The sequence below is a fragment of the Scyliorhinus torazame genome, chromosome 7 (genome assembly GCF_047496885.1).
Source record: "Scyliorhinus torazame isolate Kashiwa2021f chromosome 7, sScyTor2.1, whole genome shotgun sequence".
Taxonomy (NCBI): Eukaryota; Metazoa; Chordata; class Chondrichthyes; order Carcharhiniformes; family Scyliorhinidae; genus Scyliorhinus; species Scyliorhinus torazame.
The window spans coordinates 68,444,181-68,456,279 of record NC_092713.1 but is presented as its reverse complement, the minus strand read 5'-3'; the positions used below and the strand labels follow the sequence as shown (position 1 = coordinate 68,456,279).

The following is a 12,099-nucleotide window of genomic DNA, read 5'->3' as shown; positions in this document are numbered from 1 at the left end:
CACTAAACAACTATTGTGGAACTATTGGAAATACGTCTATCTCCCAGCACGACCAAATCCCAACTCCCAGACCACAGGGTTACATGAATGGGTTTACAATGCCACCTAGTGGTCGGAGGTCATGCATAACATTATGTACAAACATGCCTTATGCTTATCATCACAATCAGTATGTTACTAACCCAACCAAGAAAGATGCAGTGCTGGTTCTAGTTCCGGGCTTAGGCATGAGTTGCAGTGGAAAAACAACTCGGTAATAATCATTGTAATAATTAAGTGTTATCTTGTAAAAAAGCCACATCCGCCTTCAGACTCCTCTGGTAAAGCGAACATACATGATCATTTGACCGCCCCCCCCTGCCCTGCCGATCAGCCATATTCCTTTTTTGGGCCAACCCTCCCGGCCCACCCTCAGATGTCCACCGTCATCATTCCTTTCCCAGCTGCACCACAACAGCCACACCCTTTTCAACACCCCTCTCCTCACACCACCTCCCAAGCAAACCAACAGCCCATCCCCCTCCCTTGCGCCTACCTCCCGATACCCCCCACTGTGCTCCCATTAACTAATCTGCCCAAGGCCTCCAAACCATCTACCCCCCCCACTTCCCCTCCCCCATCCACACTCCTCCAAGAACAAAGAAACAGAAAAAGGTGCGTTCACCCATGATACTCCCCAAATATTCTGCACCAAACGCAACAAAACATTTCAAATGGAAAAACGTTTTCCAAGAACAACAAAAAACATCTCCTCACAATTGCTCAAAAGTTCAATGTCCTCCTTCCCCTGCTAGTCCATTACCTCCTCTGTCATACCAAAATAATATTCTAGATTTTCGGATACAGCACTCCAAACTTCACCCACTTCTTGAAGAGGGCAGCCTTGTCCCATTTAAACCCAGCACGCCACTTTGCCAGATCTGCGTCCAGGTCTTGATATGCCCGCAGGTCTTTCCCTTCCCAGGTGCACCTCATCTGTCTCGCCGACCGAAGAATCTTCTCTTTATCCAGGAAGTGGTACAACCGCACCACCATCGCCCTTGGTGGCTCGCCCACCTGCAGCTTTCTCAACAGCGCCCTGTGCCGTCAGTCGAAGGTCCCCTCCCCCATCAGCTTCCCCAACATCTTCACCCCATACATGCCGGCCTCTGCTTCTTCGGTGCCTTTGGGCATCCCCACGATCCTCAAACTTTGCCTTCTGGAGTGGTTCTCCAGGTCCTCCACCTTCCCCTTCAATCTCTTTTGAATCTCCCGCATCACCCCCATCTCGGCCACCAATGAGGTCAGCTGCTCCTCGTACACCCCCACTGTCTCCTCCACTTTCTGGATTGCCCAGCCCGGAGACTCCAGCCTCTGCTCCACTCTCTCAATACTTGCATTGAGTGGCTCCACCACGTTGGCCAGGTCCTCCAGGGCCTCCCTCCTCTGCTGACTGAACTTATCATTTAAAAGGTCCACTAGCTACTCCGTTGACCACTAGGCAGGCAGAACAGACCCTTTGCCCTATGCCATCTTACCCCGTGGCGCAGCTCGAAGACTCTCCTGCTCTAACAGCTCCCTTCTTCTCAACCCACTCCTAGTTCGTGGATCTATCCATCAGCCACACCAGAGGAGTTACACCTTCTCCTGGCACTCCTACACATCTTTCCATCGAGACCTTTCACCCCTTAAACGTGGAAAGGACCGAAAATATTCACCTTGAGCAGGAGCTACCAAATGTGCGATAGCTCAATCCATTGCCAATCCACCATCAGCGACACTCCAGCAGGTCCATAGACAATTGGCTGCGGGTGCTGGAGATGTCGGCGGCAATGTGTGGCACCAAGGCCTACACTGCTAGGGTGGCAACCGCAGTGGAGAGTCTGGTGCACGATGTCAATACCATTAGTGGGAGTGTCCAAGGCGTTGTGCAGTCGGTGTCGATCATTGCTGAGGGTCTCGGCAGTATGTCCGACTTGCTGGGGAATGTTACCCAGTACCAGGCTGATCTTGATGAGGCATTGCAGGACATGTCCCGTTCTCAAATGGGAATAGCTGAGGCGTTGCGGAGCTTGCCCAGCCGTAGGTGGGTATTGCTGTGGTGCTACAAAGCATGTCCCAGTCACTGAGGAGTATCGCCCAGGCCATCGATACGATAGTGCAGGCATTGGGGAGCAGCCAGGGCTGGCAGAGCCAGATGATGCAGGGGAACTGGGGCTTGAACCAGCTCTCCCCCCGTCTTGAGGTGAACCACAGGGCCCTATGGGCACTGAGCGGGAAGAGGAGGTGCTGTGTGGCAAACCAGACTTGTCCCATGGAGTGGCGACAGTGGCCACCAGCTCCCTTGCCATTGGCGCGTCATCGGCTGGCCCACCCGTGATGCTCCGCCCCCGATGGACCGAGTTCCCAACGGTGGGGACACATGTGATCCCAGCGGTCGGGAACCCGGTATGCTGGTTGCGGACAGTGTCCAGCGTCGCCACACTTGTCCGGGATCCGTGCCACTAGCACGGGGGGGGGGGCTACTGCTAGGGCAAGGGGGAGTGGTGACGGGTGGCCAGGTGGTGGGCTGTGGGGTCGCAGTTAGTGGGTTAGGGTTCCAGCACAGCGGGCACCATGTTTTACGGTGCGACCGGTGCAGGTCATCAGCCCTGCGTATGCGCGGCCGGGACCCGGCCATTCTCCGGCCGTTTTCGGTGCGATCCATAGGAGTTTCCCGCGACGTCGGTGCTAGCCCCTGACCGGTACCGGAATCGGTGAGGCGTTCGCGCTGATTTTCCCGTCATGAACCTCCCGTGGCTTCACCGTCCGCGCGGCACTTAGCCTCAGAAACGGAGAATCCAGTCCTTTGTGTTTTTAAGGCGGCTTTTGACAAGTCAGATATTCAGGCTAAATATTCAGGAAATCTAGGGATTAATTTCAGATTATTCGCAGTGAATTTCATCTAAGCGGGAGTTGGTGCCATTTGAGAAAGGGAAAGCCAAGTGTCTTACTCCCTGTATCCCTGCATTTTCTTCTCTTCAATTCCATTTTGCAAACTGTTGTAAAGTGTTGGGTGCAGTTTGGCTTGCCTTAAGGTATTTTGTAGTCTTGGGTAGTTCAACAGTAAATATGTATGAATTACCGAAACTATGTATGTAGCTTCCGGTAAAGGTCCAAGCAAGGAACTGTCTCCATGCTTGCTTCTACACACTGCTCTGTCCAACACTACACTAATTCATAGGTGCCACTTTATGTGCCAGACTATTACACTACAAAAACCACCACACTTCCAGGCAATGGATGCTAGACTGGTGGTGCAAATGTAAATCATGGCTTTCACCCTTATCACTTCTGACACCTCCGGGGCAGTGCCATTTCCACTGGAGGCTTTGGATTGAAGTAACAACCTCTCCAATCTGCCCGTTTGCATCTGTTGGTCAAGTCCAAACATTGTCAGTCTGAAACTTTAATCTGTCCCCAAAACTGAGCGAGATCAAAACAGATACAGAAACTCCCCTCGCCGGTGACATACAAACATCTCCTCTCCTCCCCACCAACAGTAACAAGTGGTTCTCACACACGCACATCACTCCGCGCATCAGCAGCCCTCTGCCTGTGTTCAACAGCATCCACTCTGAGCCTCGGCACACACTCCGAGTGCAGCTCTGCCAGTCTGCAAGGATGTTGCTGCCCCTTTGGACCATGCTGTAGAGATCTGGGGAGCGAGCTTCCAGCAGCCATTCCAGCTCCCTGCCTCTTCCTCACCTCCATGGAGCTATGAGCCTGTGCAACGGGACTGCGTTCAAGGACCGGCTCACGTTTCTCTCTCGGATCTTACCCGTTGTGAGCAACACCGCGAACTTGGTCCAAAAAACCGCGGGCACAGCGGCGTCGGTGGTGAGTGTGCTGGCTCCGGAAGAGGGGGAGTACAATGCAGCTGGGAATGTCACCAACTCCACCAGTGCCACGGAGCATCTCTTCCAGTATTCTTTCTCCGACAATGAGCTACTGTATAAGGAATATAAAGCCCCGGCTCAGGACGCCATCCCTTTGCCGAAGGCTGTGCTCTACCTGTTGATGGCAGCCTTGGTGGTGGTGGCTGTGGTTTACGCTATTGTTGGCCATCTCATTAAGGACCTTGCCCATGACTTTGTCGGTGAGTATCAATAATCGACACCTCTGCACAAACCAATCGCCTTATCCAGGCGTCCTTCAAAGCCCCAAATGTGTGTCCTCTTCCTCACGTTCAAACTTTTCGAGTTAACTTAAGTCAAACTCGTTCCTATTTAATTTCTAACCCCCATCCACACGAACCGAGCTGATAATTCTAGTAAAAAATCGACACGTGTGATGATTTCCTCACTCACCCCCTTCCTGGGTATTACGAATGGTTTCTGAATGCTCTCAAAGTAAAAGGTCAGAATAGCAAAAGTCAGGAACAACTTGATGGATGTTATCTCTGAACAAACCCTTAAGCTAGAATCTTTTTAACTATGTCAATTAATGTGAGTTTTTTTTCCTACATCTTAACCCTTTGCAGTAAACAGCAGACAGTTATGGCGCTGGGATACCTCGGGTTTGTTACACATTCCCCAATGTGTTGTTTCACCCACAGACATTTAGATTTTTTTTAAAAGGCCCAGCAGGAAAGGAAAGCGACAGCAAGTGAAATGCCAACCAAAGCGGCCTTTGGACAAGCCAGATATTCAGGGTAAATATTCAGGAGTTCTGGGGATTAATTTCAGATTATTGGCAGTGAATTTGTTCTAAACGGGATTGCTGCCATTTGGGGAAGGGAAGTGTCACTTTTGCCAAATTAATATCGGGTTCTTGACTCGGTCATGTCTCTTCAAACAAATGATATAATCGTGTTGACAGACTGAGAAACTATCCCAACATGTAATATTAGGAACGTTCACTCAGCAGTTTATTGCTTTATTTCCCAATCATTTATTTGGCCTGTATTAAACTTATTTTACAATAGCCACGCCTGTTGTTTTAAAACAAATTTGAGTCAACAAAATTGAATCTTAAAGTTGTTTTTTTAAGATGGAATACTGCCAACTTTTTCAGAGTTTGCCTGTTTTGATTGTGAAGTTCCCTAAAATATCTGTTCTTAGAAATCCAAGCACTTGACCCATTTTATCAGTAAAAAGTGGAGCAATTCCATTAGTCATTCTATCCTTCCTCAGAGTTCCAAAGCCGATGGGCAGAGTGGCCAGGGCACGCCCTTAATCCAGCTCGTTGCTTGCTCCAAAAAACAACTCAAATTCAAATTGAATCCAATTCATGGTCCTACAAGAGAGATATACTAAATCTAAACTGACAAGAGCAGGCATTACTCTGGGACTTGATCCTACACTTGATCTTTTTTTGTGGGCGGCATGGCGGCACAGTGGTTAGCACTGCTGCTTCACAGCTACCGGGACCTGGGTTCAATTCCAGCCTCGGGTGGCTGTCTGTGTGGAGTCTGCACATTCTCCCCATGTCTGTGTGGGTTTCCTCTGGGTGCTCCGGTTTCCTCCCACCGTCCAAAGACGTGCAGGTTAGGTGGATTGGTCATGCTAAATTGCCCCTTAGTGTCCACAAGGTTAGGTGGGCTTACTAGGCTATGGGGATAGGGTGGAGGCATGGGGTTAGGTAGAGTTCTGGGGTTGGTTTAGCACAATGGACTAAATAGCTGGCTTGTAACACAGAACTATGCCAGCAGCGCGGGTTCAATTCCCATACCGGCCTCCTCGAACAGGCGCCGGAATGTGGCGACTAGGGGCTTTTCATAGTAACTTCATTGAAGATTACTTGTGACAATAAGCAATTATTATTATTAATAAATCACATGAATGAAAAAGAAAATGAGAGACTTCAGTTATGTGGATAGACTAAAGAAGTTAGAGCAGGGACGGTCAAAATATCATTTGCTCGTGACAACGATTATTATTATTATCAGTGCTCTTTCAAGGACCGGTATAGACTCGATGGGCCGAAATGCCTCCTTCTACACTGTAAATTCTATGTAAATCTTAGCGAAAAGACCAAGAAGCACAATCCATTTAACCCCCAAACTGTCCACCTGTTAAAATCAGCAATTAAAGGAAGAGATTGTGAACTGCACATTTAGTCCAGTACTAACAATAGCGTTAAATTCCTCTGAGTTTGGAACAGTGTGAGAGAAAGATGTTTCCCCCTTCTCCATTGTCTTCCTGGACTTTCTTTTAAAAAGCTGATTGGAGCCAAGCATTAATCTATTGTGTTTAAAACCAATCGAGCTTCCAGTGAAAGTCTGTGCAAATGTAGATCACTGCTGGTTTTGGTAGTTTGGTTAGTGTTATTTAATCTATAATACCATATCTAGAATGTTTGAGACCATTCTGGGAAGTGAGATAGGATATTACGGAGTGGAACAATTTGAAATGTGGACACTTGGGAATGATTAAAAGCAGTTATCACATTTTGAAGTTTCAATGGTTTCTTTTCAAAATATGCTGGGACATTTCTGTTTCAATTCATTTGCAGTGGGAGATATCATGGTGGACATTAGTGACCAGTACAATACATGTAGTTAACAGGATATCAACTTTTGTGGCATTTTCACTGGAAAATCGATTAAGTGACAGCCTGCAGGTAATTACCATGACAGAAAATGGTTTAATCCCGTTCTCAGTGCAGATTTTCTACAAGGAAGTGATTCACTGACCAGTTTTCCTTAGCTTCTCACTGGGTTTCAATAGCAGTACAATATTGGGGGAAATATGGCAGCCAATTAGGACCGACACAGTAATCAGGATGAATTACTAGGTAATCTGTTTTTTTCCCGATGTATCAATAGATTTTAAAAATGTTTCTTTATATCACCATGAATGTGCAGACAGGCCTAATTTTAATATATCATCTGAAATATGGCAACTCCCTTAGGACTACACTGAAATGTCATAGAACATAGAACATAGAACAATACAGCGCAGTACAGGCCCTTCGGCCCACGATGTTGCACCGAAACAAAAGCCATCTAACCTACACTATGCCACTATCATCCATATGTTATCCAATAAACTTTTAAATGCCCTCAATGTTGGCGAGTTCACTACTGTAGCAGGTAGAGCATTCCACGGCCTCACTACTCTTTGCGTAAAGAACCTACCTCTGACCTCTGTCCTATATCTATTACCCCTCAGTTTAAAGTTATGTCCCCTCGTGCCAGCCATTTCCATCCGCGGGAGAAGGCTCTCACTGTCCACCCTATCTAACCCCCTGATCATTTTGTATGCCTCTATTAATTCTCCTCTTAACCTTCTTCTCTCCAACGAAAACAACCTCAAGTCCATCAGCCTTTCCTCATAAGATTTTCCCTCCATACCAGGCAACATCCTGGTAAATCTCCTCTGCACCCGCTCCAAAGCCTCCACGTCCTTCCTATAATGCGGTGACCAGAACTGTACGCAATACGCCAAATGCGGCCGTACCAGAGTTCTGTACAGCTGCAACATGACCTCCTGACTCCGGAACTCAATCCCTCTACCAATAAAGGCCAACACTCCATAGGCCTTCTTCACAACCCTATCAACCTGGGTGGCAACTTTCAGGGATCTATGTACATGGACACCTAGATCCCTCTGCTCATCCACACTTTCAAGAACTTTACCATTAGCCAAATATTCCGCATTCCTGTTATTCCTTCCAAAGTGAATCACCTCACACTTCTCTACATTAAACTCCATTTGCCACCTCTCAGCCCAGCTCTGCAGCTTATCTATATCCCTCTGTAACCTGCTACATCCTTCCACACTATCGACAACACCACCGACTTTAGTATCGTCTGCAAATTTACTCACCCACCCTTCTGCGCCTTCCTCTAGGTCATTGATAAAAATGACAAACAGCAACGGCCCCAGAACAGATCCTTGTGGTACTCCACTTGTGACTGTACTCCATTCTGAACATTTCCCATCAACCACCACCCTCTGTCTTCTTTCAGCTAGCCAATTTCTGATCCACATCTCTAAATCACCCTCAATCCACAGCCTCCGTATTTTCTGCAATAGCCTACCGTGGGGAACCTTATCAAACGCTTTGCTGAAATCCATATACACCACATCAACTGCTCTACCCTCATCTACCTGTTCAGTCACCTTCTCAAAGAACTCAATAAGGTTTGTGAGGCATGACCTACCCTTCACAAAGCCATGCTGACTATCCCTGATCATATTATTCCTATCTAGATGATTATAAATCTTGTCTCTTATAATCCCCTCCAAGACTTTACCCACTACAGACGTGAGGCTCACCGGTCTATAGTTGCCGGGGTTGTCTCTGCTCCCCTTTTTGAACAAAGGGACCACATTTGCTGTCCTCCAGTCCTCTGGCACTATTCCTGTAGCCAAACATTATGTGCTTAAATCCATACAATGGACATTACTTAGGATAAGCAATGCTTTAAGTTAATCTGTACTAAGTAGAACGTATTGAATTTGCTAATAGGTCATGTTCTAAATCAGCTTGAAAATCAAACAATAATACTGTAATGATGATAAAGATATTAGCAATCATAACTACTGCAGGTATTGGAGATGTGATATGAAAGTGTGAGGAGGTGGTTTACTGATAATGTCGCTGAGCTAGTAATCCAAGGCCCAGCGTATTGCTCTGGGGACATGGGTTCAAATCTCACCATGGCAGCTGGTGGAATTTAAATTCAAAGCTAATCTCAGTAATGGTGACCATGAAACTATTATTGATTATCGTAAAAACCTGCTTCACTAATGTCCTTTAGGGAAGGAAATCTGCCCCCTTACCGAGTCTGGCCTACATGTGACTGTCTTCTAAATGACCTAGCGAGTCATTCAGTTCATGGGCAGTTAGGGATGGGCAACAATTGTTGGCCTTGCCAGGCAAGAGTGCCACTAACCTGTGCCACAGCTAACAAGCAAAAGAAGATAGACAAAAGAACGGAGAGAGAAGCAAACATGTTATGGAAAAAGGTAACAGATATTGAGATTGAGAATTGTGACAGGAGAGAGGAGTTTGAAGAAAGAAAACAATAAGAGAGAGAAAGGAGTGTAGCAGGAAACAGCACACATGGGCACACCAGAAAGGAGGGTGAATGAACTACAAAATTCTTTGCAAAGTGTTCAAGCTTGAGAAGTGAAACATAGCAAGCTGTGAAATTCAATTCAATACGTCTACAGACTGGCATTAAAATGACCTGGATTGTTGTAAAGACCCACTGGTTCACTGTTAGAACCGACTGCCTTATCAGTAAATTTAACTCCCACATGATATGATTAACTTGTAATGTATTTTACATGCTCCGATATTTTTGATTCCCTGTGTAATCAGATCCGGGTATCTATCGTTCGCAGTATATTCAGTTTTATTCATTATCTCCAACTAACCAGTCTAGCCTAGCTTGTATTCCTCATGTATTCAATCATATGTATCTTCCATTGTCTGTAATCAGTCCTATATATATTTGTGTGTTCAATGTAATCAGATCAGTATATCAATCATATCCAATGTAATGAGTCCTATGTATCTGTTACTCTATATATTCTGGCCATCCCATTGGTTATCATCCATCGAATTAGTTCCATGCATCTATTATCCTCTGCAATCAGCTCTTCGGATGCCCTATTCTCTGCAATTATTGCTGTATCTATCATTTTCCATGTAATTGCTGCCATTACGTGCCATTATTTTTTGTTAGCTAAACTACCCTGAATTGAAATTAATTTTTGAATCGTGAAATATAAAAATGTATAACATATACTGGATAAGTGTACAAAGTTAACCTGACAGGAAAATGTGCCCTATTAGTTGAGTTTAAACATTGTTATGTAAAAGGATGAACAATTTCTAAATGCTACTTTCTGATCTGTTTGATTTCCTCTGCGCATGCCAGCAGCATCTGTGCACCAGTACTTCGAGTGCAACATGTGATTTGGAAAACTGTCATTGATTAATTTTCTAATTTAGATGATAATTAAGTGGCAGGTGAATGAACTGATTGTGTCAGTTATTCAGTGATTCCTGTTCTGTAATTGCTGTCACGTCAGGTCCTACAGTTATTGTAAGTAGATGCCTTCTACTTAGTACAAAATGTTGCCATTCTGCTGGTGTAGACGAACAATGGTAAGAAACATGTTTCTGTTAACAGCATGCTTAACTAGTATTGCTAAAAGCAACACTGTCCTTTTATTCTTCTTTCTGTTTTTCTTTTGATGCAATGCTCATTTTGTTTTACAGATTGGCTATTTGGACCAACTGCAGATGATAGCAGCAATAAAAATGATCTGAAATGCATTTCCAGTAGCTTGAATGGCATAGATAGCCAGCACCAGGGAGGAGGTGAGAAACCAGACGAATTGGTGATTTTCATAGAAGATCATTTATATTTACCTCAGGACACATGAAAGTGATTGGACATCCGAAGTGGGAACACATATGGATATTCCTTTTGAATTAACTAAATGATAAATATGAATGGAATCCAGCTTTCTCTCTTTCTCTTCATCTCTCATTAAATTTGGATATGAGAAGAAGGAAAATATTAATTGTGGCACAGCTGACATTAAGAGTGTTGAGTGTGAATGATGACACCTGTAGCTTTGGACTAACTCACTGAGGACATCTTTTGATATACAAGTATCTTGTTGTTGCTCCTTCGCTCCATTCCATGTGATCTATCAAAGTAATGTAATTTAGTTTCACAATTAATAAGGGGACTACTTATGGGGGAGCCTTCCATCTCAGGGACCAAAGTCCCTTTAAAATATCACCTGGAACATGAACTTTACACAATTTACTGATTGTTGTTTAAAGATATTTGAATTAGAATGTTACTGGTGCTTCACAGAGGGATGAAAACCGCTGTAATATGTTTGATTGTATCATCTCATTGGATTTTTTTTATTGACAGGTTACAGCTGAATTATTTTTGAAAGAAAAATGCAGAGAAAATAACGTTGATGTAATGTTTTCCTGACGGTTTGTCAATGTCAAATATACTGTAACTGGTTAAACTGTACATGTGGACATGTAATGTAATGTTCTGCTGTCTCATTCCATGTTAAATAACCAATTGTTTCCCCTTCATTGTATTTCTTATTTCTTGTGTGTCCCTGGACATTAAGTGGCATTTTCACAAAATCATGCATCCACCTTGCTGTGAACTGACAGCTTGCAGCGGGAATGTTACTGAAATATGAATGTGATAACATCTATGCCTGAATTTCAGGTGGATTGAATACTAAGATTCAAATGTCAACTATCTACAACTTCTCTATACTTTGGTTGATCCTTCCGTCATGTCACTGAATAGTTCAACAATGATTTAAAGCAAATTACTTACGCCTGATCAGAGTATTTTAATGTTTCCCATGAGGCTTGTCCCAATCCTCTATTGAAGAGGCCAGATAACAGCGAGCATTAAGCTTCTTATCACTAAAATATATTTTGTTTATGAGCTGGTTCAAAGTTTTTGCACTTTAAGATCTCACTGGGTTAGGTTTGCGTAGTTAAAATAAATCTATTTATGGTATAATTACAAAGTAGAAAGCCATGGCAAGAAATTAAAATATATTTTTCATTTTTAGTTCCTACTGGAGAATTTTTTAAGACAGGATCCAGGTCTTGACATTAAATGATGCTCCCACAGACGCCTGTCATTTTCATTATTCACAAGAAACAGGATTTCATGTTAAATAATAAATTTGTTTACTGTGCTGGCTGAGCCGTGACTGTTCAATAAATGAGAAGTCGCTGTGCTGTTCTTGCAAGTTAGTTACATAGTTTGTAGCCCAGGTGTATAGAATTAAAGAACCACTCGGTTATGTTTTTATAAATTGTTTCACGGGACTTGAGCATGGCAGAAAAGGCCAGCGATTATTTGTAATGGATTTGCCTAATAACAGCAGTAAAAATAATCTAACAAAACAGAATAGGCTGCAATCTACCCAGCCAGCAACAGGTAGAAATCTGTCTAGCGATAGCAGCAGCCAGTATTCAAAAGGCAGGATGAGATGCATCTTTCCCAGGAACAAGATTAGCAGACAACGAGATAGAATCAGATGTGAATTGCCTATTAGTAGAAACAGCTTACCTAGACGATTGAGAGACCAAAGAGGTATACACATGTTAATTTCT

General features: G+C 44.3%; 1 protein-coding gene across 3 annotated transcripts; it reads left to right on the top strand.

Moving 5' to 3' along the window:
- The first annotated feature begins 3,535 nt into the window (after nt 1-3,535).
- On the top strand, nt 3,536-11,045 carry LOC140426284 (small integral membrane protein 44). 3 transcript variants are annotated; one of them, XM_072510851.1, is made up of 3 exons: nt 3,536-4,117; nt 10,201-10,302; nt 10,874-11,045. In XM_072510851.1, exons 1-3 carry the CDS (start codon nt 3,739-3,741, stop codon nt 10,882-10,884), a joined length of 492 nt encoding a protein of 163 aa, XP_072366952.1. In that variant the 5' UTR covers nt 3,536-3,738; the 3' UTR covers nt 10,885-11,045. The 3 variants fall into 3 exon arrangements, 2 of the variants coding, with proteins under 2 accessions (XP_072366952.1, XP_072366951.1); XM_072510850.1 differs by having other exon boundaries at nt 10,201-11,045; XR_011948179.1 differs by lacking the exon at nt 3,536-4,117 and adding an exon at nt 10,039-10,086 and having other exon boundaries at nt 10,201-11,045.
- Nucleotides 11,046-12,099: the final 1,054 nt, after the last annotated feature.

Bases quoted from the DNA above. Each gene is read 5' to 3' on its own strand.
- LOC140426284 (XM_072510850.1), top strand. From the start codon at position 3,739: ATGAGCCTGTGCAACGGGACTGCGTTCAAGGACCGGCTCACGTTTCTC. The intron at 4,118-10,200 runs GTGAGTATCAAT...TTTGTTTTACAG, and splicing joins CCTTGCCCATGACTTTGTCG to ATTGGCTATTTGGACCAACT.